Source organism: Tetrao urogallus (assembly GCF_951394365.1).
Source record: "Tetrao urogallus genome assembly, chromosome: 32".
Lineage (NCBI taxonomy): Eukaryota > Metazoa > Chordata > Aves > Galliformes > Phasianidae > Tetrao > Tetrao urogallus.
The window spans coordinates 372,478-397,013 of record NC_136845.1 but is presented as its reverse complement, the minus strand read 5'-3'; the positions used below and the strand labels follow the sequence as shown (position 1 = coordinate 397,013).

The window sequence follows — 24,536 nt, the reverse complement described above, 5'->3', positions numbered from 1 at the left end:
GGCAGGCAGTGTGCAGCACTGTTCCTCAGCTGGCCTCCCTGCTGAGACCATTGTAACACAAGGGGCTGCTCAGGGCAAGGCCAGAGGACTGAACACCCCTTCCAAATCGGTGCCAGGAATATAGCCAAGGAGTTGCCCTCGGGAAAGTCCTCTTGCTTTCCAGGGGTTCTGCATGGTTCAGAGTGCCAGGGTGATCAGAGAGGACCAAAGGACAGACGAGAGCTCCCTTCTTGGTTGTACATGGCCCACCAAAACATAACTGGTCTTGAACATGACTGTGTGGGACTGTCCCTGCTGCTGTGGGACTGATGGCAGACGCTGTCCTGGAGAGGAATCTGGAGCAGCCTGGAAATGCCAGGGGATCTCCGGGGACAGTGTAAGAGACAGTGTAAGTGTAAGGCAAAGAATAATTCCTTGCGCAATGACAGACCACTGATCCAAAGAAACAGGGGAACCTGAGGAGCCCACAGGCAAATGAGGGCTCTGCAGTGGTGCTGCTGAGCCAGCAGGGCAGATGGAGAGGGACTCAGCAGTAGAGATCCCATCCAGCTGGGACTGCTTCCCACCCTGAGCAGCACAGGGTCAGCCCGGTGTCCCAGGGCACCACAGCTCCCTCGCCCTGCAGAGCAGCTCCACCAGCTCAGGTCCTGCAGGGAGCACGGGGAGGGAAGCTGGAGGGAACAGGGAGCTGCTGTCAGGCCAGCATGAACACACTTTAGTTATTTGAGTTACAACTGAGTGCTTTTTGCTCTCCACCTCTGTAGTAGATAAATTTTACATACCCTTCCTCTGAGGACTGACCTGATGGTCATTTCACACTGTTCCTTTTTAACTTCCATAGTCTGGTGGGACATTTTCCCAATGTGATGGGTTTCATCTCCTGTACTTGAGTCTTTCAGGCTGAGTTTGACACTGATGACCCAAAGTGGTTCATGGATGTTTGTGTTCATTGAGAGTAAATCAGTTTCTTGGCTTCTCAGTGGCCATTTCAGCACTGGGTCACTCCCAGGGATCCACTGACTTGCCTGGGGAGCATTGGGTTGAGCTGCAGCTACAGGGACGAAGACAACTATAGGCAGTGTACTGCCCTGAGATCCTCTTGCCAAATCCCATCTACAGCTTCCAGAGGGCTCTGCTCTCCTGCAGGTCCTCTCGGAAAGCTGCCTGTCCAAGACAGGACATCTGGGACCTCTGGGGATGGCATGGGATGCTTGTGATCACACAGTGGAGTTTTGCTCCTTATCATTTATCTTTCAATTAATATCTGTTTTCTATTAATATTTATCATTTCCTATCTACCTATGTAAAGTACTTATTCTTTTGGGAAGGTGAACCATACTGGTGAGATATGGCTGAGGAGTGTGTTCTGTTGTTGGGGAAATCATGTCGTGCTTTACTGTTGTTTGTTTTAAAGTAGGAAGCAACTTCATGTGCCTGTGTGCAGACAGTTCTGTAAGGAAAGCAGGTAAAGGAATGGTGTAAAGGAACTGTACCATCCAGCTGCAGACTTCAGTGGAGAATTCTGGTATAGGGAAAAGTGATGCAAGTGCCAGGTGGCATGCAGCAGACACGTCAGGCCTGGGGAGGTGAGCAGTCAGGTTGCCCGTACTGTGTCAGACCTCAAGCAATTGCTTCTCCTGCCTATGCAGATTTCCTTAGGAGACTCTCTGGATCAACATCCATTTGAAATCTCCTTCCTTTACTACATTATGAAACCTCTCCAACTTCTAGGACATTATGGAACTGATATGGCTCATTGCAAATTTCTGTACTACAGAGAGACCCATGGTACATTTGATGCTGGGTCTATGAACCTCAGGTGCTGAGAGGAGAAAGTTAATTGGATTGAAAAGTTGAAGTATCTTGGAGTACTGTGGCCCACTAAGGGACATCACCAGCACAGCCTCCCTTGGACTTGTTAGAGCCGGTAATTGGAGGCAATGATTACAGTTATGTAAGGTATTGTGCTGAGAAATCTCTTGGTTTGCTTGATGAAGGAGAAGGGCCAAGGCCTGACATCCAGACACTGGATAGGAGATTCACCGTATATGAGGGAATGAGTTCAGGGCTTGTCCTGGGGTTGGTGTGGTGGGGCAGATTGTACTCCATGTGAAGGACAACAGTGTGACACCTGCCAGCCTCTGCACAGGGATGCAAGGCAGCAGTGAGGCCCCATTACCATAAGCATAATAAATCCCCTCACAAAGAATAAGCAAGGGGACAAAAACCTTACTGATGTTGCAGCCCTCCATCCTCACCAGCACCCACTGCCTTCTCCTCTGCAGGCTTTCCTATGCTGTTCCAGCCCAGCCCCTGTTTCCCTGTGGTCTGCAGACACCCACCTCTCCTCTGCACCCTGCTCTGACCCTGGCACTGCAATCATTTCACTGTTGTCTCTCAGGCCTCTCTGAATGCCCCTTGAAACACAGAGGCATGGAGTGATCCCTCAGCATGGTCCCACATCATAACACTTCCAGTGACATTTCTTCCTCCTCATGCCCAGTCTCTGACTTTCAAGCTGCACTGTGAGGGAGCGTTTTTCTCCCTTGGCACATTTCTGCTACCAACTCCATCGTGTTGGAAATCATTTCCTCATGGAAACGCCACCCATCAGCTTTCTTGTGCCATTGAGAAGAAGGAACCTCACCATCATCTTCCAAGGCACCTGCCAGCTTCATGGACAGACAAGACCAAGTCATGTCCCTCCTGCTATCCAGTTGTGAACTCACACAGAAGAGCCATCACAATCCCGTACACAAACTTCTTGCTCTATGGCTCTACCAGGTGCTCAGGCACAGAGGATCCCACAGGCAACACGTCAACCTGGCACTTTCTGTCAGCCTCTCAGGGACACTGCAGATGTGATCCTGTATGCACAGATCCCAGCCAGGAGCCAAGGGATGGCCCGTCAGCTATTGCAGGCTGAAGTCACCACACAGTTGGATTAACAGCCGTATGCTTCCTGCTGGATTATGGGTTTGTGAGAACAACTGACCCAACAGCTCCAGAAATGCCTCTCAGGAAAGAAGACAGACAAAGTCACTGCATGCCCTTTGTTTTGATAAGGTTCACAGAGAGCCCGGTTCCTCATGTACAGTGTGTCTGGGTTACACTACATAGGTACAAGCTGGATAAGAATGAATAGGCGTAATGAAGATTCAGTGAAAAAGTTTAGAATACATAAAACACAAAATAAAACATTCAAAAAATAACACTTAACAAATTAATACATAAACCAAAAAAAAGACAGCGTGATTAAGTTAAAATTTGAATTACAAGTCACGTATAGAAATAGATGGGCAGTTCATTGTTTTCAAAACACATTTGGCCATTAGTTTCCACAGAGAATTCTTCAGCTCCTTATTCCTCATGCTGTAGATAAGGGGGTTCATTACCGGAGGTACCACTGAGTACAGAAATGACACCACCAAATCCAGGGATGGGGAAGAGATGGAGTGGGGCTTGAGGTAAGCAACCATGGCAGTGCTGAGAAACAGGGAAACCACAGCCAGGTGAGGGAGGCACGTGGAGAAGGCTTTGTGCCGTCCCTGTTCAGAGGGCATCCTCAGCACAGCCCTGAAGATCTGCACATAGGAGAAAAGAATGAAAGCAAAACACCCGAAACAAAGAACTATACTAGCCACAAGAAGCCTAATTTCCATAACAAGGCCCAGTTTCGAACAGGAGAGCTTAAGGATCTGGGGGATTTCACAGAAGAACTGTTCCAAAACGTTGCCTTGGCACAGTGATTGAGAAAATGTGTTGGCAGTGTGCAGCAGAGAATAGAGAGCCCCAGTGCCCCAGGCAGCTGCTGCCATGGTGGCACAAGCTCTAATGCTTAAAAGGGTTTCATAGTGCAGGGGCTTGCAGATGGCAACGTAGCGGTCATAGCACATGATGGTGAGAAGGAAATATTCTGCTGATAACAGGAACAAAAAGAAAAAGAGCTGTGCAGCACATCCAGCGTAGGAGATGTGCCTGGTGTCCCAGAGGGCATTGGCCATGGCTTTGGGGAGAGTGGTGGAGATGCAGCCCAGGTCGAGGAGGGCGAGGTTGAGGAGGAAGAAGTACATGGGGGTGTGCAGGCGGTGGTGGCAGGCTACGGCTGTGCTGATGAGGCCGTTGCCCAGGAGGGCAGCCAGGTAGATGCCCAGCAAGAGCCAGAAGTGCAGGAGCTGCAGCTGCCGCGTGTCTGCCAACGCCAGCAGGAGGAACTCGCTGATGGAGCTGCTGTTGGGCATCTGCAGTTCCTGGGCCTGGAGTCCTGTGCAGAGTGCAGAAGATAATCTCAAGTCAAGACCATTCTCAGGGACACTTCTGCTACAACAGTTTTTCTTTCTCTTAGGAAAATGTTCAGTTAGCATCATAACTTGAATTGAATTTCCTGAGCTTCACCATCCCTTAAGAACTAGAAGCTTAAGGAGTTCCTACTTTCCTCTCATTTCCTAATCATATCCCAGCCTCATGGATCTTTTCCTTTTATGAGCAATTTCCTTGTTTCATATCTTTCCTTAGTCTGCACTCAGAGTGCGCATCCCTACCTCTGTGCACTTTAATTTGTTTCAGAGAAATCTGCCTGTTTGCAGGATAAGTGCATTCTTCATGTCTGCACAAAATGGCAATCATTTCAGCTGGTGCTGTCCTTTGGGAGAGGAGAGGCTGAAAGCACTTGAGGAGATATGACGGCACATTGAGAAAGGTACAATTCAGGATTCGCAGAAATGCATTTATATTTCACAGCTCCTTTCAGATTTCTGCTCCCAGAACTTCCCCCATCCCTTGCAAGAGGAAATGGAAAATCCCTGCCTTCTCTCCTCTTGCTAAGCAACCTTGGAAACACCCTGTGGTGCATTGAAGCTGTGATCCCCCTGCCCCAGGCAGCAGCTGTGGCAGCAAAAGGCCTCTGCCCTGCCCTGCCGGGGGGCTCCTTCCCCCCACACGTCTCCCAACAGCATCCTAGGCAGCTCCCCAGGCAGGCTGAGTGCTGAGCCTGGCAGATGTCACAGCCCCTGCCCCGGCACACAGCCCCTGGGGCACAGCAGGGACCTGCTCTGCAGGACAGCCCTGGGCACCCGGCTGCAGCCCCAGTTGCACAGCCTGCAGCCATCCTGGGACACGCAGCCCTCAGTGCTGTGCTCTGATGCTGCAGCACAGAAGCCCTCAGCTGGAGCAAACCTATTTCCATGATAAAGAAACAGAGCTTATGCAGCCTGATCTGCAATGAGATGTCCAAGTTTTAGCGGTCCCTCCAGTAAAAGCAGCTGCATTACCAGCAGCCAGAGACTTACCTTGTTAAGGGCTGTGAGAAGTGCTTCTTCAGTGAGCTCACAGCCTGGTCACAGTGTACACATGCTGAAATCTCTCTCTCCTTTCCCTTCTGTCCTCATGTCACCTGCAGATCATTTACCCAGCCCTGCTATGTGCTGCACTGGAGCTTCTCCTGGGCACAGCTGCCTCTGCAGCGCTGCCCACTTGTAGGAGCTCCCTGTGTCCCAGGAGCCTGGCCCAGCTCAGCAGCAGGGGATGAGATTTCTTTCTCTCCCTGGAGATCTCCATGGCCATCCTGAGCTGACAGCTCCTGCAAGGCAGCAGGATAATCAGTGCAGAACGTACTTCAAAGTCAGCTCTATTCAGCAACACATCCAGAGGATTCCAAAAGCACAGTCGTTCATACTGAATGATGTTTGATGTTTGATTACAGAAGCAAATGCCAAATCTGGAAACCTTGGCTAAAGACCCATAACAATAAAAACAACACACAGAGAAGAACAGGGAGAGTTTGACTTCCTCGTTCAAGGCAGCGATTCATTTGAGGCAGTGCAGAATCATTTAGGTTGGGGTGGACTTTAATGATCACCTCGTTCCAAGTCTCCAGCCATAGGTATTGTGTCCAGCCACCAGATCAGGCAGCCCAGAATCCCATCCATCCTGACCTTGAGTGCCTCCAGGGATGGGGCACACAGAACATTGTGCGACCTGGTCCACTACCTTTGAGTAGAAATTTTCTTCCTAAAAGGTGAAGTAAATCTCCCCTCTTTAAACACACAAACACTCAGTGATGCCCAAGGTGCCTGGGGTGATCCCAGCTGTGTGCTGGTGCTTGTAAGCTGTGGTGGCAAATCTCTGAGACAGACATCTCCTTCCTGAGCATCAGCTGAGGGCCAGAAGGGAGGTATTCTTGGCCATCCTAAATGCCACCACAGCCCTGTGCTTAGGGCACACACTGTGCTTTTTGCATCTGTCCCCATGGAGCATGTGGTGTTATTCTGCTGACCAAATGGATGAGCTCACAGCAGAAGAGCCAGATCTTCCTCTCTGCTCCACCTGTGACATACTCTGGAGTTCAAGGCATTACAAAGCTAGGACACATCTGCATTCTTTCACTGATGACACCTTAGTGTGCTCTGTGCTCTCACTTGAATGGCATCAGAAGTCTAGGGTCATGACAGTTCCCTAGACAGTTGACAGGAAGATGGCAAATCTTAAAGAAGGGGACAAAAGTGGACATTGGCAATTACAGAGCTGTCATTCTCACTTCAAAGACTGGTGAACTTAAGGAGAAAATGGTGCGAGGAGTTAATGAAACACACCTGAAGGACAATTCTGTCATTGGTCACAGGCAATGCTAGATCACGAAGGTCCTGTTTAACTTACTGGCCCTTTATGACAACATCACTCATTGAGTTGACCAAGGGAAGCCAGTTATCCTTCAGGAGGTTATCCTTTAGGATTTCAGGAGAGCCTTTGATACTATTTCTCACAGTATCCTCCTGGGCCGAACGTCCTGCATACGGCTACACAGAAACATAATGTGATGGGTGAGCAGTTGGCCAATGGGTCAGACCAAAGAATTACAGTAAATGGGGTTCCATCAGTCTGATGGATGGTCATCAACAGGGTTCCCCAGGCCTCCATTTTAGAGCCAGTTCTCTGTAATGTTTTAATCACTGACTTGCATGCAGGACTAGAAGATGTTTTGAGCAAGTTTGCTGATGTTACCAGATTGGATGGAGCTGTTGCCTCCAATGAGGTTGGAGAGGACTTGCAGAGGGATGTGGACAAGATAGAGAACTGGGTAAGCACCAACCACATGAAGTGTAAAAAGAACAAGTGCCTGATTCTGCCTGATCTGGTAGGGGCAACCTTGGACATAGACACTCAATGGATATGGGACACTGGAGAGCAGTCCCACTGAAAGGGATTGGGGGTCCTGGTCAACATGAAATTGAACGTGAGTCAGCAGTGTGCCCAGGCAGCCAGCAAGGCCAACTGTCTCTTGGGGTGCATTGAGCATGGTATTGCCATGTGGGTGAGGGAAGGGATTGTCCTGATCTGCTCTGCACTGCTGCAGCCTCACCTGGAGCACTGGGTGCACTTCTGGGCACTTCAGAACATAAATGATGTAAAACTATTAGAGCCTGCCCAAAGGAGAGCACTAGAAATGGGAGATCTGAAGTTCAAAGTTTCATTGGGGTTGACTGCTTGTTCAGATTGGGATATTCTCACATCCCACATCCTGGGATGAGACACACTGCCCACATGGGACTTGGGCCTCACGGCATCCTTGCACCCCATGCAGAGTCTGGCAGCTGCTGTCCCCTGCTCTTTCATTTGACATCACACAAACCTCCATCCCACTGCCCCAGGAAGGAAAGGCCCTGAGCCAGCAGGAGGGACAGGATCTCCCTGCCAAGGCTCTGGGGATCAGGGCTTGGCCTTTCTGCTTCACAAGACAAAGGAAGCTTTTCTCAGCATCACAGCCACCATCCCAGTGCCTTGGTCTGCCTGTAATCATGGCTTCCAATTCTCTGCTCTATCAAGTCCCTGGGGAAGCTTGCTTGTGAATGGCCCTCAGTGGGGCCCATTAATACTCCAAGAAACTTCACTGTTCCTTCTGGCTTGGTCTCCCTGAGCACTTTGTGCAATCTTCTCTTCTCTGTGCACTGGAGATTGATGGATTCAGCAGCAAATGCCTCCTGGGATCCATTACAACACGAAGAACCCTTCTGTTCTTTGTCACCTCCATTCATCTTCTTCAGGTGTTCAGAACTTGTACAGCAAACTGGAGAGGTATCTGGACAGAGCTTAGAGAGGAAGAGTCCAATGGGCTTTTAAGATTCCCATTTATTTATTTACTTATTTTTCAGTTTAAACAAGAATCTAAGACAGCACTTGGCATGTGATAATGACCCAGGATGTCCCCTAATGAGCTTTGCCCTGTCACTGTGTGGACAAATGTCCTCCTCAACTTCCCCACCCCATTTCTACTCACATTGGCCCCATGTGACTTGCAGCACTTTTCCTCCCACGTGGCATGATATCACTCCTGGATTTCAGGAAAGCCTCTGATGCTGTCCCCCACAACATTCTCATGGAGAAGCTGGCTGCCCACTGTTTGGATGGCCGTATGCTCTACTGGTGAAACACTGGCTGGATGGCTGAGCCCAAAGATTTCTGGTCAGTGGAGTTCAATCCAGTTGGCTGCCGGTCACAATCCGTGTCCCCCAGGGCTCGGTACTGGGGCCGCTTCTATTTAACATCTTGATTAATGATCTTGATGAGGGGATTGTGTGCACTCTCAGTTAGTCTGCAGACAACATCAAGTTGGGAGGGAGCGTTGATCTGCCTGAGGGAGAAGGACACTGCAGAGGGACCTGGATTGATGGGCCAAAGCAAACTTTGATTTCAATTGGGCCAAGTGTCAGGTCCTGCATTTTGGTCACAACAACTCCAGGCAACCCTATGGGCTTGGGGAGGAGTGGCTGGAAAGCTGACACAGCTTGCAGGAACAGAATGCTGCTCTCAAGAAGGCAAGATGTGGGCTGCAAGTCAGACACTGGGGTATTGATGTGCGGAATCAAACTCTGTAACCCAAGTAAGATTACAAAGGAGGTCTGGTTTATTCAGTGCTGTGCGCATGCTGGGTACAAGGGGGATAGATCCACCTAAATTGCACACCATTTGGAAAAATGGTGCTACAGATATAGGCCAAACTCATGCATAATCAATAGTTTTCCCAGAATTAGGATCCATATTCATTACACCCCCGAGAGTTCACTAGCATTCAGGCTCTCCCCTCTTGCACGTGCGCAGTGGGTTGTGGGATGAAGATTTTTTGTCTTCCTCACAAAGGCTTCTGACCTTTCTCGTTGTAATCTTCTGACCTTTCAGGGGGGGCATCCCCCCAAACTGGTTTCTTCTAGCCCTGTGGACATCTCATCAACTCCCTGCCAAATGTCCTCAGGCTGCTCTCAAACCTTATCAGTATGGCCTTCATCCCCCTCACTATCCCAGACCCAGCATCTGCCATCCCTCATTTTCTAACAAGCTCTACAGTCTTACTGCTATAAACTATCTCTAACTCTCCCCCTTCCCCCTCCTTATTCTCACTCGTTCTGAAGCCTTCTTGCCTTTTCAATTTCACTTGGGGCCCTTCTCACCTTTCACCCGCAGATACAAAGGCGGCCACCAGGGGACGCAGCGACCCAGGAGCATGGTGAGCAGGCTGGGCTCCGCAGGGTGGGGTCTTGTTTGCTGTGGGGTCTCGTTAAATATTTACCAGGGGTGACTTCTTGACATTTCTATGTCTTGTGTGAACACAAACCTCCAGGGGGGAATGCACTGCAAAATCCCTGCCGTAACAGTTCCCTGAGCAAGGTGACCTGCAGCCGTATCTGTCAGTAAAACCAGGGGAGCCTGGCAAGCTGACTGTAAGAAAAAATATCTATATTTTGTGGAGTTCACGTGCTTTGTAGATTGTGCTTGTCACTGGCAGACCCAAAGAATCTGCAATCTATTGCATGAAAAAACCTGAACTACTCCCTAGTCTAGCCATGAGTTCTCATAATGCATGGCCAAACTCCGTATGTGTGGCCGTGGGAGCCCATCCTGGAATCTTAGAAACCCAGAATCCTGGAATCCTAGAAACTTAGAAACTTACTCACTTCAGTCAGCATTCCTCAGAGATGGCAGCACGGACAATTCATTGGTTCTTTCCAAAAGAACTCCAGAGTAGGAAAAATGCCACGTTGCATTTAAATACAGTGAATAAGGCAGCACTGATAAGCTCTGACAAGTACTGCGCAGAGCAGAATCAGCCCCAAGGAAGCTCTTCCAGCTGGCTGCTCTCTGGGCAATTCCCAAAGCAAACACTGAAGTGCTCTTTTCAGAGATAACCCACAACAGCTCTCTTATTTATGGGAAATGCCCCGTGAAGCTGTGACCAGCTGCTATTCTGTCAAATGGAGCACTTCATATTGGCACATCACCTTTCCTTGAAGAATCCTTGAGTTGTTTGCCATTAATCAGTGCTCTATTATTTCTTTCCTTTCATCTGGATAAAACAAGCTTCACTTTATCCAGGAGGCTGTATCATGACAGGAACAAAACCCATAGGACACCTTTGTTCTGCTGAAGCTCAGGCACACAGCTGGTGACTACAGAATGCCAATTTTGACCCCCAGCCTTGGATTCCCTGCCTGTGTGTCCGAATGACCAACTGTCCTCATGGACAGAGGCAGCACTACTGCTGTGTCACATATGCAATACGGATTTCTGGATGTAACATGGTGACTTTTGATGTTGTCTGTTTAAAGGGAGCAGAAAATACATGGCACATCTCCTGACATGACCTTAGGGGTCTCGTCCCTCCTAAACGATTCCATGATTCTGTAATTCTACGGTGCTGTGATTCTGTGGTTCTATGATTCCATGGCTCATTGATTCCATGAGTCTGTGACTTCAGGTATTCCACGATTCTGAGATTCCATGATTCCAAAAGTCATGCTCTTTGTGTTTGGCAGCAGTAGATAAAGAGGAAACCTGTCTGCCATAGCCCAGGTCTGTTATTCACTCCTGACCTCCTCCGTGATCACAAAGGCACTGAGTGGGCATTGCCAGCCTCTCTGTGTCTAGGTGTCCCCATCACCCACCTGTCGCCACTGCCCATCTATGCACTTCCAGTTCCCTACCAACAACCAGTTCCCATTTGGCTTCACATCCCCACTTCCCCATATCTCCATGATGTCTCCATATTGCCATGATCTTTTCATGTTCCCATGATGTCCCCATATCCCCACGATGCTCCCATGTCTTCATGCCCGATATCCCCACGATGCTCCTGTATCTTTATGCCCCCATATCCCCATGTCCCCTTGCTTTCCCAATATCTCCATAATTTCCTCACTGCCCACATCCCAGTTGCCCTCTCACTTCCCAGTGTCCGCAGATGCTGTGTCCCCAGTTCCCCCAACTATCAGCCCCACACCTTGCTGCCTCATGGGACTCAAGAGAAGTCAGGGATGAGTCCTTGGACAAAGCCTTGATATGGGGACGACGTCTGGGTGGTCCTGAGTGACAGAAAGGAGGGGGTGTGCTGGGTGCAGGGACTTGGGAGCTTTGGGCTCAATGCCATGGGTATCCCCGCACTCAGTGTTCCTCCGCTGATCCCTGGCTCCCTCCTGTGCCCTGGGGCAGGGGATGACTGCATGCCAGGTCGGTCTGTGCCAAGGGAGCCTGCCAAACCCAGGGGCATGTGGGGGTTGTGGGAGGGACACTGGGAGGATAAATGCAGCCCTTGCCTCGTGCAGACTCACCCAGCTCCCAGAGCACAGAGGAAGATGAAGGCAGCTGCGCTCAGCCTCGTGATGCTCCTCGCTGCCCTGTGCTGCACAGTGGAAGCTCAGGTGAAGCATCCATGGGGGATGTGGGCTGGGGCTGGAGGGGATTGGCCATGGGGGTCCCCGATGCCAAGGTCTCTCTCACTCTCTTTCCTACTCCTCTCCCCACAGCCACTTGTGCAAGTGCCGGACTCGGAAGTTGTTGTGGTGAGTGCCTGGGCAGCCACACTGATTGCACCCAAGGGTGGCCCTGCAAGGAGCTCTACAGGGACAGGTGGGGTCTGTCCCTGCCTGGCAGAGGCCACCCCTCAACTTGGCACATCCAAATTCCTTCCCTTTGTACTCTAGTCCCCTTTGCTTTGGGTCCCCAAATCCCCTCCCTTTGGGGCTCCAAATGCCTGCTCTTTGCGTCCCCATATCCCATCCTTTTGGCACCAACAAATCTCCTTTCTTTGGCATACTGATTCTCATCATCTCTTTAGGTCCCCAATCCCCTCTATTTCACTTTCCCTCATTCTCCTCTCTTTGAGGTTCCCATTCCTCTCCATTTGGCACACCCAAGCCTCCTGGCACCCCTATTCCCCCCACTTGGGGCCCCCCAAGCTCCTGCCCTGTCCCTATGTCCAACCCCATCCTGGGCTCCTCCATGGGCAGAGGTGCACGCAGACCTTGGCAGCCATGGGGTTAGGGGCAGCCCTAGGGACAAACAGGGGACTTGGGTGGGGACACCCAGTCTCACAGTTCCCTCATGGCTGCCCCTTGGCTCTTCTTCCCCAGCAACCTCCACCTGTCGCCGTTGACATTCCTGGTCCTGTAAGTTGAGGGGTGACCCTGGAATGAGGATGGGGCTGGGGTGTGTTGCTGTCCTCTCTGTTTTCCTGGGACTTGGAGACACCCCTGGTGCCCCAAGGCCTCTGTTGGGCTCCCTGCTGCTGTGGGCGGTCAATGGGCAGGGGAAGGAGGCAATGGGGGGCAGTTGGGGCTGAGCAGGCTACAGGACCTTGCCTTGGCCACGGTGTTTTAGTGCCCACAATGGGTCCTTGCACCTTCAGGGTATCTCAGTGTGTCCCATTTTCCCCAGTGCTCCCAGTGTGTCCCAGCATGTCCCATTGTCCCGGTACCCTCGGTGTGTCCCTAACACCTCCTTTCACCCCAGGTCGTGCTCAGCAGAGGAGAGGAGAATCCCTCACGTGTGAGGCGCGTGGCCCTGCGTGTCTAGGTGAGCAGCATGGGGACACCTGCAACCCCACAGGGCACTTGGGGGACCCTTGGTGTCTGGTGTCCTGTAGCTCTGAGGACCAGGCATCAGGGGTGGAACTGGATGGTATGGAGGGGACTGTCCCTGGCCTGTTATAGGGGGATCTGGGCACTGTCACCTCCATACCTTCCCTTGCACTCTATGGGGCGGTGCAGAGGAGGGGATTTGGAAGGAGCAAGCTCAGGGTGCCCTATGGATGGCCAAGGGTCCCTGTGCAGGTGGGACAGGGGCTGTGGCTGCTGTCCCAAGGGGACCCACATCCTGCCCTGGGCCTGTTGGTGCTGCCAGTCCTTCTCCTCCTGCCCTAAGTCCTTGGGGACAAACCCTGCAGGGACAAGGCTTCTCTTCACCACTGATGCCCTCTGACATCCTCTGATGACCACTGCTGCCCTCTGATGACCAATGTTGCCCCCTGATGACCAATGAAGACCCTGATGATTACTGACACCCTCTGATGATCAATAAAGCCCTCAGCAAAGCTTCTCTCTGTGTATCTGTGTTCTTCTTCTCATGCTCAGCAGGGACCACTCGGATCTGTTCCTGCCTGGCAGTGGCCACCTCAAAGTGCTGGGAGAGATCCTGAGCTCCATGCCATGCACAGCATGTCCTACACCCCTGTGGGCTTCCCCACTCTCTCATCATCTGCTCCAGAGTCCTAAAGGATGGAGCTCCTCATGCTGCTAAGCAGCCTCAATACCCTCCCTCTGTTCTCTCTCTGCTCCAGCTTCCAGTTTCTCCAAAGCCTTCATCCTTTTCTCCACATCTCCATGTGGAGCATGGAGTGTGACCACGTCACCCTCCTTTAACCCCTCTCTTATTGCAGCCACCTGTCCCTCCTTTGGATCTGCTTCATTCCTTTTCCTTAACTCCCCTACCCCCAAAACAAGGTCTGCATATCCCTTCCCATGGACACCTCAGATCCCCAGATAATCAATGAAGCCCTCTGATGACCAGTGACACTCTCTCTTGATTAATGAAGTCTTCTGTCAGTTAATGAACATCTCTGACAGTCAGTGGAACACTCTGACTACCAAGGAAGCCTTCAGATGACCACAGACACCTTCTGATGGCAAAGGAAGCCCTCTGATGATCAGCAGATTGCTGCTTCAAGTGCAGGGAAGGGAACGGTGGGAAAGAAAGATTCTGTCATCATACTGGTAGATAGCATGGTTTGCTCATCATAGCATAGTTATCTACTTGTGATTTAATCAGAGAATCTGGAGAGGAGTGTGGGGCTGCATCTGACTTCCCTGAGAGACACTACTGTAGTTGAAGAGATGAGGCAGGTGGTAATCTGCAGAGCAAGCAGTACTGCCTGATGTTGGTCAGGGTGAGCTCCTTCTGCCAGTTTGATCACCATGGGTCTGGAGGTCATAGAATCACGGAATCACCAAGGTTGGAAAACACCTACAAGATCATCCAGTCCAACTGTCCACCCATCAGCAATAGGTCTCACTCAACTGTGTCCCTCAACACAACGTCCAAATGTTCCTTGCACACCTCCAGGGTCAGTGACTCCACCACCTCCCTATGCAGCCCATTCCAGTGCCTGACCACCCTTTCGGTAATGTAGTTATTTCCCAACGTCCAGCCTGAATCTCCCCCAGTGCAACTTGAGGCCATTCCCTTTTATCGTATTACTGTCACATGAGAGAAGAGGCCGACCCCCAGCTCACTACAACCTCCTTTCAGGTAGTTATAGAGAGCAATAAGGTCTCCACTGAGCCTCCTCTTCTCCAGACTAAACAACCCAGCTCCCTCAGCTGCTCCTCATAAGACTTATTCTCCAGATCCCTTACCAGCTTTTTACCCTTCTGTGGACGTGCTCCAGGGCCTCAGTGTCTTCCTTGCAGTGAGGGTCCAAAAACACAGCACTCAAGGTGTGGCCTCGCCTGTGCTGAGTACAGAGGGACAATGACTTCCGTACTGCTGCTAGCAGTGCTATTTCTGAGACAAGCCAGCATCCATTGGCCTTCTTGGCCACCTGGGCACACTGCTGGCTCATGTTTTTCTGAGCATCTACCAGTACTCCCAGGACCATTTCCTCTACACAGTTTTCCAGCCACTCTGCTCCAGTCCTGTAGCGTTGCCTGGGGTTGCTGTGGCCTAAGCGCAGGACCTGGCATTCATTCTTGTTGAACCTCATCCCATTGGCTTCAGCCTGTCAGATCCCTCTGTAGGCCATGCAACCCCCAGGCAGATAGACACCTCCTGCCAAAGTGATGTCATCTGCAAGTCATGGATGGTGGGAAATGCCTTATGAGGGTGGTTACAGCAGTGGGAACAAAACAACTGGCAAAGAAGGGGTAAACTATTTGGGCTGCTGAGCTGTGGAAAGACATTGCTGCCCGAACAAAGAATATGGTTGTAAAGGTGCGCCATGTAGATGCTCATGTGCCCAAGAGTTGGGCTACTGAAGAACAGCAAAATAACCATCAGGTAGACCGAGCTGCCAGGATTGAGGTGGCTCAAATAGACCTGGACTGGCAGAAAACAAGGGTGAATTATTTCTAGCTCAGTGGCCCATGAGACCTCGGGCCATCAAGGAAGAGATGCAACATGCAAATGGGCTAGAGACTGAACTGAACTATGGATGCTATTGCACAGGTTATTCATGACTGTGACACATGTGCCACAATTAAACAAGCTAAGAGGATGAAACCTCTCTGGGAGGAAGGGCGATGGCAAAAGTACAAATATGGGGAGGCATGGCAGGTTGATTCTGTCACCTTGCCACGATCTCGCAGTGGTAAGTGTTATGTGCTCACCATGGTGGAGGCAACCACTGGGTGGCTTGAAACATATGCAGTACCCCATGCTACCACCCGAAACACCATCTTGGGTCTGGTGAACCAAGTCCTGTGGCAAAATAGCACCCCAGAAAGGATTGAGTCAGATAATGGGACTCATTTCAAAAATTCTTTTCTAAACACTTGGTCCAGAGAACATGGCACTGAGTGCATTTATCATATTCCCTACCATGCACCAGCCTCTGGTAAAACTGAACGATACAATGGGTTGTTAGAAATTGTGTTGAAAGGAATGGGTGGCGGAACATTTAAGCACTGGGAGAAGCATTTGGCAGAAGTCACCTTGTTGGTCAACACTCAAGAATCTGTCAATCGTGATGGTCCTACCCAATCCAGATCCCTACATTCCATACAGGGAGATAAAGTCACGGTAGTATGTGCAAAGTACATGCTGGAAAAGCAGTTTGAGTCTTTCCATCCTCTGGAAAGGGCAAACCTCTCTGTGGAACTGTTTTTGCCCAGGGATCTGGGTCCACTTGGTGGTTGATGCAAAAAAGATGGGGACGTTCAGTGTGTACCACAAGGGGATGTGATGTTGGGGAAGTGCAATCAGCAGTTCTCTGTATATATATGTATATAGACATATGTGTGTAATGCATTTTAATCATTGCTTTTTTGTATATATATATATATATATATATATTCAGCATGATGTAGTGATGTAGAATAAGGGGCGGAATGTCATGGTTTTGTAATTTCTGCTATCGGTATTCCACATCAGAACATCAAGCAAAGTAAGGGTAATTAAAGACTTAATACTCAACCTCACGACCAGCGAGGAAGACATGTCACAGAAGTTACAGGCTCTGGCCCTGCCTTTCTGCTCGCACACTGTCTGCAGAAGGGAGTGCTCGGTTTCTCAGAAATTTCTCTCAAACTCTTTCCAATTGTATTTGATTTATTAGTTTCAATTTAAATTAGATTTTATTATACTGTGTTATCTTGCATTCTGGTATCATAGTTAGTAACATAAGTTTTCTTCTTTAAGTTGCTGCTGCTGCTCTGTTATTTTTCCATGTGCCCAGCTCCCATCTCCTTACCCCTTTTCCCTTTTCCTTCCTGTTTTTGGGGGCCAGGTGGCCCCCACGGGCCTACTGCCCCCCTGTCACGGGCATAGATAGATCTAGTGAACTCCGTGACACACATACATTACTCTTGGTTTACTCTGTCTTTTCTCTGGGTTTTACTCATACCTTAATTAGGACTCACTCACCTTGTACTCCAAATTTACTCACACTTTACTCCAGATATACACACACTTTACTCCATGTGAGCCCTCACCTTACTCAGAGTTTTACTCACAATTGACTCTGAGTTTTACTCACACTTTATTCAAGGTTTGCTCACACTGTTCTCCTGGTTTTACCCACACTTTTCTCCAGGTTTGTTCACATTTTACTCTGAGTTTATGCACACTTAGGTTTGACTCATACTTTGCACTGGTATTATACTTTTCTCCAGCATTTACTCTCCCTTTACTCCACTTCAACTCACTCTTTACATCTAGCTTACTCCCACTTTAATCTGGGTTTACTCACACTTCACTCTGGCTTTTTCTCAAACTGTACTCCTGGGTTTACTCACACTTTACTCCAAGTTTATACTCATTTACTCAGAGTTTACTTATACTTTACACCACATTTACTCACAGTTTAGTCCCGATATTGCTAAACATAACTTAGTGTCTTCCCATACTCTACTCTAAGTCTACCCACGCTTTACTCCTGGTTTATAAACACTTTACTACACATTTACTCATACGCTACACAGGGTGCACTCACACCATTCTCTGGGTTTTACTCACACTTCAGTTCAAGTTTATTCACACTTTGCTTTGGGTTTACTCACACTTTACTCCTCGTTTTCATCACACTCTACTAAGGGTGTGCTCACACATAACTCTGGGTTTTACTCACACTTTGCTTTGGGTTCAATCACACTTTGCTCTAGGTTTACTTACATTCTACACCAAGTGTACTCACATTTTATTCTGGGTTTACTCACATATTACTCTGGGTTTTACTCATACTCTAGTAAGGGTGTGCTCACACCTTACTCTGGGTTTTACTCACACTTTAATTCGGGTTTAATCACACTTTGCTCTAGGTTTACTCACACTCTACACCAAGTGTACTCACACTTTATTCTGGGTTTGCTCACACTTTTCTCTGGGTTTGCTACACTTTACTCCAGGTTGCCTTAGTTAAAGAAAACAAGTTTGGTTCAAGGTTATGCGCCTTCATGGGGTGCTGAATCAGCAGCTGCAGATTTGACCTTGCTAAGCCAGGTTCTTGCTGCCAATAACAGATGCTTTCCTACAGATTCAGTGCAGGCAACGTTTCTCCCATTTTTCCAAGTAACATCGCTAGTTATCCAATCTCTGGAACTCAAGGTAGCAGGCTCAGACAGTAAAATCACAAAGTAATGAAGCAGCAGAAGGTAGTTAAAAGGAGTTGTGGTCGATGAGACGACCAACCAGAACCAACCAAGTGTCCACCATTCTAAACCAAGTCCAGGAAAATAGCACAATTACTTTCATCACATAGACTGTATGTGTAAAATAACCGGGACTGGGGGAGGAAGGGGAGGGGGGGGGAAATATCAATCATTTTTGTGACTCAGTGTAATAAACCAGCCTATGCTTGGACATGTAATGCATATGTAAGCAGCCTGCTCTCTAAGTACGTGCATTTTTTGCCCTGCAGTATGCAAGCTAGGTGGCAATATCCCTTCTGCATCCAGCATGTGCATCGCCCTGATTAAACACACCTGCTTTAGAACTACTCTGTGGTTATAGAGTTTGATTTCCTCACGTCAATTCCATCCCTCAGGTTGGCACTTATCAGCCCTCCTCAAGTGCGTCCGGTCCCGCCGCCTTCCCGTCAAGGTGAAGAGATCACTGCTCTGCCGGTCCCAAAACGGGACCCCGGGAGAAGAACCCTTCTGCACAGCAAGGGGAGGCTGCAGGCCTGAGTCCCGGGCCCTGGACTCGGGTCACTTCCCTGCTGTGCTCCTCGGGGCGGAGCAGGAAGCAGCCCTTCAAATCCATCTCACATATCTCTCCACAGAGATAAGGATCTGATGTGGGACCATGACAAAGGACTTTCAACAGTCCAGGTAGATTTTTGTATGGGTCTGTGTAACTGATGTATTGAAAAAGCATCCACATTATCATTCTGACCATACAACATTTAATGAAGTTCTGGAAAAATATTGCTTTCTCATTTAGATCATTAAAATATTGAGCTAAAGAAAACATAGTAAATCTCAGGACTAAGGCTGTGTTATAGCAAAACGCATCTTTTTACAGCACACACAAAGAAATTGTTTATTAGATTGTTGCTTTGTTGACAACTGGCACCTGGTAGATAAGTGTGCTTCTGTAACTTAGCAACCTTCACTTTGGGATCCAGAGAGCTGTTATTGGAATGGTCTGGAGTTCAGCACACAATCAAAGCATTCAGAAGTGAATCTTTACCTGAAGTAAAGTGACATGACACACTGGGTCTGGCAGAAAGAACAGAAATAATTGGTACACAGAGTTAACTTGGGAAGTTACTGTTAAATATTAGGGGAAAAAAAAAAGAAAAAAGTTCAGGACGTGAGAGGACAAAACTGAAATCCAAATATAGCATACCACTTCAATTAGAGTAAATAGGTAAGGAATAAGAGGGTTGTGAAATCCTAACAGTGAGCAGATTTCTGTGTTGGAAATCATCTAAATTATATAAAATATTAGTCACATGTGTCGTGGGTTAGGTGTAGTTTCATGTAATATTTTAAGGTGAGAGGGACACTGCGTTCAATAGCTGCTCCAAAGTCTGAAGGAAAAACAACAACAACAACAACAACAAAACCCTGCATTTGATCCATAGCCATTACCACACACCATTTGTTGTCATGGGGTTTTAAGCAAGGAAAGAATAAAGCACCTTTATGCCACGACTCAGGAATTGCTGAACCGTGTTTTTCCCCCGTTCTGCTGAGGAGGGGCAGTGACAGAGCAGCACAGGGGGCACCTGGGAGCCAGGCAAGGTGAGCACAGTGCAGCTGGGCTGTGAGTTCCAGGTGATTTTGAGGTCCCAGCCCTGCAGCATGAGGTTCCATGTGCCTTCCCTTCTGCAGGACAGCCCGGCTCTACCATCCCACAGGCAGCCCCTGGCAGCTCAGTGCAGGCACTGTGTGGGGCAGCATGCGTGCAGTGGTACAGAGATGTGCCCCTAGAACAGTCCCCAGCAACGCATGTCCTCTTTCTCACAGCACCTACTTCCTCCCCTTTATTTCATCTTCCTCTTCATCACCATGCACCCTGGCTCACCTTTTAGCTCTTTTCCCCCAATTTGGAAAACTTCCATTGCTTGTTTTGCCATAATTAGCAATTTCCTATCTTGGTGCACAGTAACTGCAAACCGTTTATACCAAACTGAAGAACAAGTCCTTGCACCTGGTGGAGGCAAAAAAAGTGATTTCAGTGCTTCTGTGAAATGTGTTTATTGATAAAAACAGAGCTGTTCACACACCAAGCAAGGCTAAACTGGGAAGATTTAGGATGACCACACTCTGATTCCTTTTGATCATATAATATATTGGTCCTTATGCTAATACATTGATCCCTTCTGCGAATCCAGCCTATTTCAGCTCCATGGAGCCTGCTGGCATCTCATTTGCCTGCAGATACAGAGATGGAACACAGGCTGTGAGTCAGCACTGACCTAGAATTTATAGGGGATCCAGGAGAAAGAGAGCAGTGAGATGTCTCAGCGGAGTTGCTGGAATCCAAACACGTGTTTAGGAACATGGTAACCACTAATGGTAATTACACACACATGTATATATATGAACAGCTAAGAAAAATGCATCTATTAATATAAATAAAAAATAATTACAAACAGTAAAAAACAGAATACAGGCCTGTAATGGAACAGACTGTGAGATATTTATAGAGACAGATGAGAAGTTTATTTCTGCTAAAATGTGACCAGGGCATCATTTTCCTTACTGCATGCCTGAGCTCCTGGTTCCTCATGCTGTAGATGAGGGGATTCACTGCTGGAGGCACCACCGAGTACAGAAATGACACCACCAGGTCCAGGGATTGGGAGGAGATGGAGGGTGGCTTCAAATAGGCAATCATGGCAGTGCTGAGAAACAGGGAAACCACAGCCAGGTGAGGGAGGCACGTGGAGAAGGCTTTGTGCCGTCCCTGCTCAGAGGGCATCCTCAGCACGGCCCTGAAGATCTGCACATAGGACACAACAATGAATAAAAAACACCCAAAAAAGACAAGGATACTAAACACAATAAGCCCAACTTCCGTGAGATAGGCATCTGAGCATGAGAGCTTGAGGATTTGGGGGATTTCACAGAAGAACTGATCCACGACATCTCCTTGGCAGAGGGGTATAGAAAATGTATTGGCAGCGTGCAGCAGACCATAAAGAAGCCCAGTGGCCCAGGCAGCTGCTGCCATGCTGGCACAAGCTCTTCCGCCCATCAAGGTCCCATAGTGCAGGGGCTTGCAGATGGCAACGTAGCGGTCATAGGACATGATGGTGAGAATGCAATATTCTGCTGAGATGAAAAAGAGAAAGAAAAAGATCTGTGCAGCACATCCTGCGTAGAAGATGTGCCTGGTGTCCCAGAGGGCATTGGCCATGGCTTTGGGGAGAGTGGTGGAGATGCAGCCCAGGTCAAGGAGGGCGAGGTTGAGGAGGAAGAAGTACATGGGGGTGTGCAGGCGGTGGTGGCAGGCTACGGCTGTGCTGATGAGGCCGTTGCCCAGGAGGGCAGCCAGGTAGATGCCCAGCAAGAGCCAGAAGTGCAGGAACTGCAGCTGCCGCGTGTCTGCCAACGCCAGGAGGAGGAACTCGCTGATGGAGCTGCTGTTAGGCATCTGCAGTTCCTGGGCATGGAGTCCTGTTCAGAATGCAGAAGATAACGACAAGTCAAGACCATTCTCAGGGACACTCCTCCCAACACAGGATAAATGCTTTCCTTCCTCATAGGAAAATGTCCTTGTCACTCCATAATTTGTGTTTAATTTCATGAGATTCATTATTCTGTATGTAGAAGCTTGTGTAGCTCTTACTTTGCTCTCATTTCCTAATCATTACCATGCTTCCTGCATATTTTGCTCTTCAGAGCTGTTTTCATATCTTGTATCTTTACCTTCTCTGCACTCTGAACACTGATCCCAACCTCTGTGTACTTAAATCTGTGTTAGAGAAAGCTGGCTTTTTGCAGGATAAGTGTGTGTTCCTGTCTGCAGAAAAGGAGGATTAATTCAACTGGTGTTGTCCTTTGGGAGAGGAGAGGCTGAAAGACGGTAAGGAGATTGCACACTTAACAGCAGAATGAGGAGTACACAATTTGGGATTCTCATAGATATTTCACACTTCCCAGTTCCTTTTACATTTCTGCCTCCAATCTTTTTTCCCTTCCCTAAAAACAGGAAATAGAAATTCCCTGCCTTGCCTCTCCTCTTGCAAAGTGCCCTTGGAAACACTCTGGCACGGAGTATGTTTGTGATCCCCCTGCCCCAGGCAGCAGCTGTGACAGCAGAAGACCCCTGCCCTGCCCTGCCCTGCCGGGGGGCTCCTTCCCCCCACACATCTCCCCGCAGCGCCCTGGGCAGCTCCCCGGGCAGGCTGAGTGCTGAGCCTGGCAGGCAGCAGAGTCCCTGCCCCGGCACACAGCCCCTGGGGCACAGCAGGGACCTGCTCTGCAGGACAGCCCTGGGCACCCGGCTGCAGCCCTGGCTGCACAGCCTGCAGCCATCCTGGGACACGCAGCCCTCAGGGCTGTGCTCTGATGCTGCAGCACAGAAGCCCTCAGCTGGAGCAGGTCTTTTTTCATCGTAAAGAAACAGAGTGTATGCAGCCTGTTTTTGCAATGAGAGGTCTCAAATTTAGTGGTTCCTCCAGTAAAAGCCACTACATTGCCTGCAATGAGGGGTTTACCTGGTCAAGGGCTGTTCGAAATTCTCCTCCAGTGAGCTCACAGCCTGCTAGCATGCAATGCAGACTTTAAGCTCTCTCACTTCTTCTCTTTGTCTCCTGTAGATCATGCCCACAGCCAGTCTGCATGGTGCAGACGAGCTGCTCCTGGGCACAGCTTTCTTTCTGCTGCGCTGTTACTTGTAGAAGCTCCCTGTGTCTCAGGAGCCCAGCCCAGCTCAGCAGCAGAGGATGTCATTTCCTTCTCTCCATGGAGATGCCCATGGCTATCATGAACTACAGCTCCTGCAAGGCAGCAGGGACATCACTGCAGAATGTACTGCAAAGTCAGCTCAATTAATCAGCACATCCACTGGATTCCAGAAGCACGGTTGTTCATACTAAAAGAAATTTGACTATGAGAGAAACAAATGGCAAGTCTGGAAACCTCTGCTCATGGTCTGTAAGTGCAGTCATAATATTACAGAGTCATAGAAAGTCTTAGGTTGGAGGGTACTTGGAAGATCACCTGGTTCTAATCCCCCAGCCACTGGAAAGGCTGCCAACCACCAGATCAGGCTGCCCAGCATCCCATCCATTCTGACCTTGAATGCCTCCAAGGATGGATCATCCGCAACCTCTAGGCAACATTTTCCAGTGCCTGTGTCTAAGAAACCTCTTTTTAACATCTAACTTCAATTTCCCCTGTTTAATTTATAAGCCATTTCCCTTTGTTCTGATTCTATCAGGCCATCTCACCCAATCCCAGGTTAGGCATCCCATCTGCTGGTGGAAACCCTGGGGCTGAAATGGGATCAGTTCCTCACAGAACCATGGAAGCCAGGAGTCCTCTTAGCTGAGTTCAGATGTGCACAATGAGGTGTCTGTGTGGGAGCCCCTCATCTGAATCCTTGGTCTCTATTCAACAGGGACTGCACTGCTCACACACAGACACTCAGTGATGCCCAAGGTGCCTGGGGTGATCCCAGCTGTGTGCTGGTGCTTGTAAACTGTGGTGGAAAATCTGTGAGACAGACACCTCCTTCCTGAGCATCAGCTGAGGGCCAGAAGGGAGGCATTCGTGGCCATCCTAAATGCCACCACAGCCCTGTGCTTAGGGCACCCAGTGTGCCTTTTGCACCTGTCCCCATGGGGCATGTGGTATTATTCCACTTTTATTCCACAAAATGGATGAGCTCCCAACAGCAGAGCCAGATCTTCCTCTCAGCTCCACCTGTGGCATACTCTGGAGTTCAAGGCATTACAAAGCTATGACATATCTACATTGTTTCACTGATGACACCTGAGATTGCTCTGGGCTCCAATGCGAATGGACATCAGAAGAAATCTAGGGTCATGCCAGTTCCCAGTTGACAGGAAGCTTTCAAATATTGTTCCAATTTTAAACACGAGCAAGAAAGAGGACGTAGTCAATTACAGAGCTGTCACTGTCACTTCAGTGCCTGTTAAAATTATGAAGAAAATGCTGCAGAGAGTTTCTGAGAAACATCTGAAGGACAATTCGGTCATTGGTCACAGGCAAGTTCCTTAGGGGAAGGTCTTATTAAACTTAATGTCCCTTTATGAAAAGGTCACACATCTAGTGGACCAAGGGAATATCCAGTAAAGGCTTAGGGGGAAATATAACGTGATGGATGAGCAATTGGCCAATGGGCCCAAAGGATTACAGTAAATGGGGTTTCATCAGGATGGCTGATGGTCACTAGCAGGGTTCCACAAGGTGCAACTTCAGAGCCTGTTCTCTCTCTATAATGTTTTCATTAATGACTTCATGTAGGACTAGAAGATGTTTTGAGCAAGTTTGCTGATGATAACAGATTGGGAGGAGCTGCTGCCTCCACTGAGGGTGGTGAGGACTTGCATAGAGATTTAAACAGCTCTTCTTCCAAGCCCA

At 49.0% G+C, this 24,536-nt stretch overlaps 1 protein-coding gene across 1 annotated transcript; it reads right to left on the bottom strand.

The window, feature by feature from the left end:
* Positions 1-3,272: 3,272 nt before the first annotated feature.
* LOC306956600 (olfactory receptor 14J1-like) lies at positions 3,273-21,579 on the bottom strand (the record flags this gene model as incomplete). Its single annotated transcript, XM_079547875.1, has 2 exons — positions 3,273-3,356; positions 20,698-21,579. 2 exons carry the CDS (start codon positions 21,577-21,579, stop codon positions 3,273-3,275), a joined length of 966 nt encoding a protein of 321 aa, XP_079404001.1.
* Positions 21,580-24,536: the final 2,957 nt, after the last annotated feature.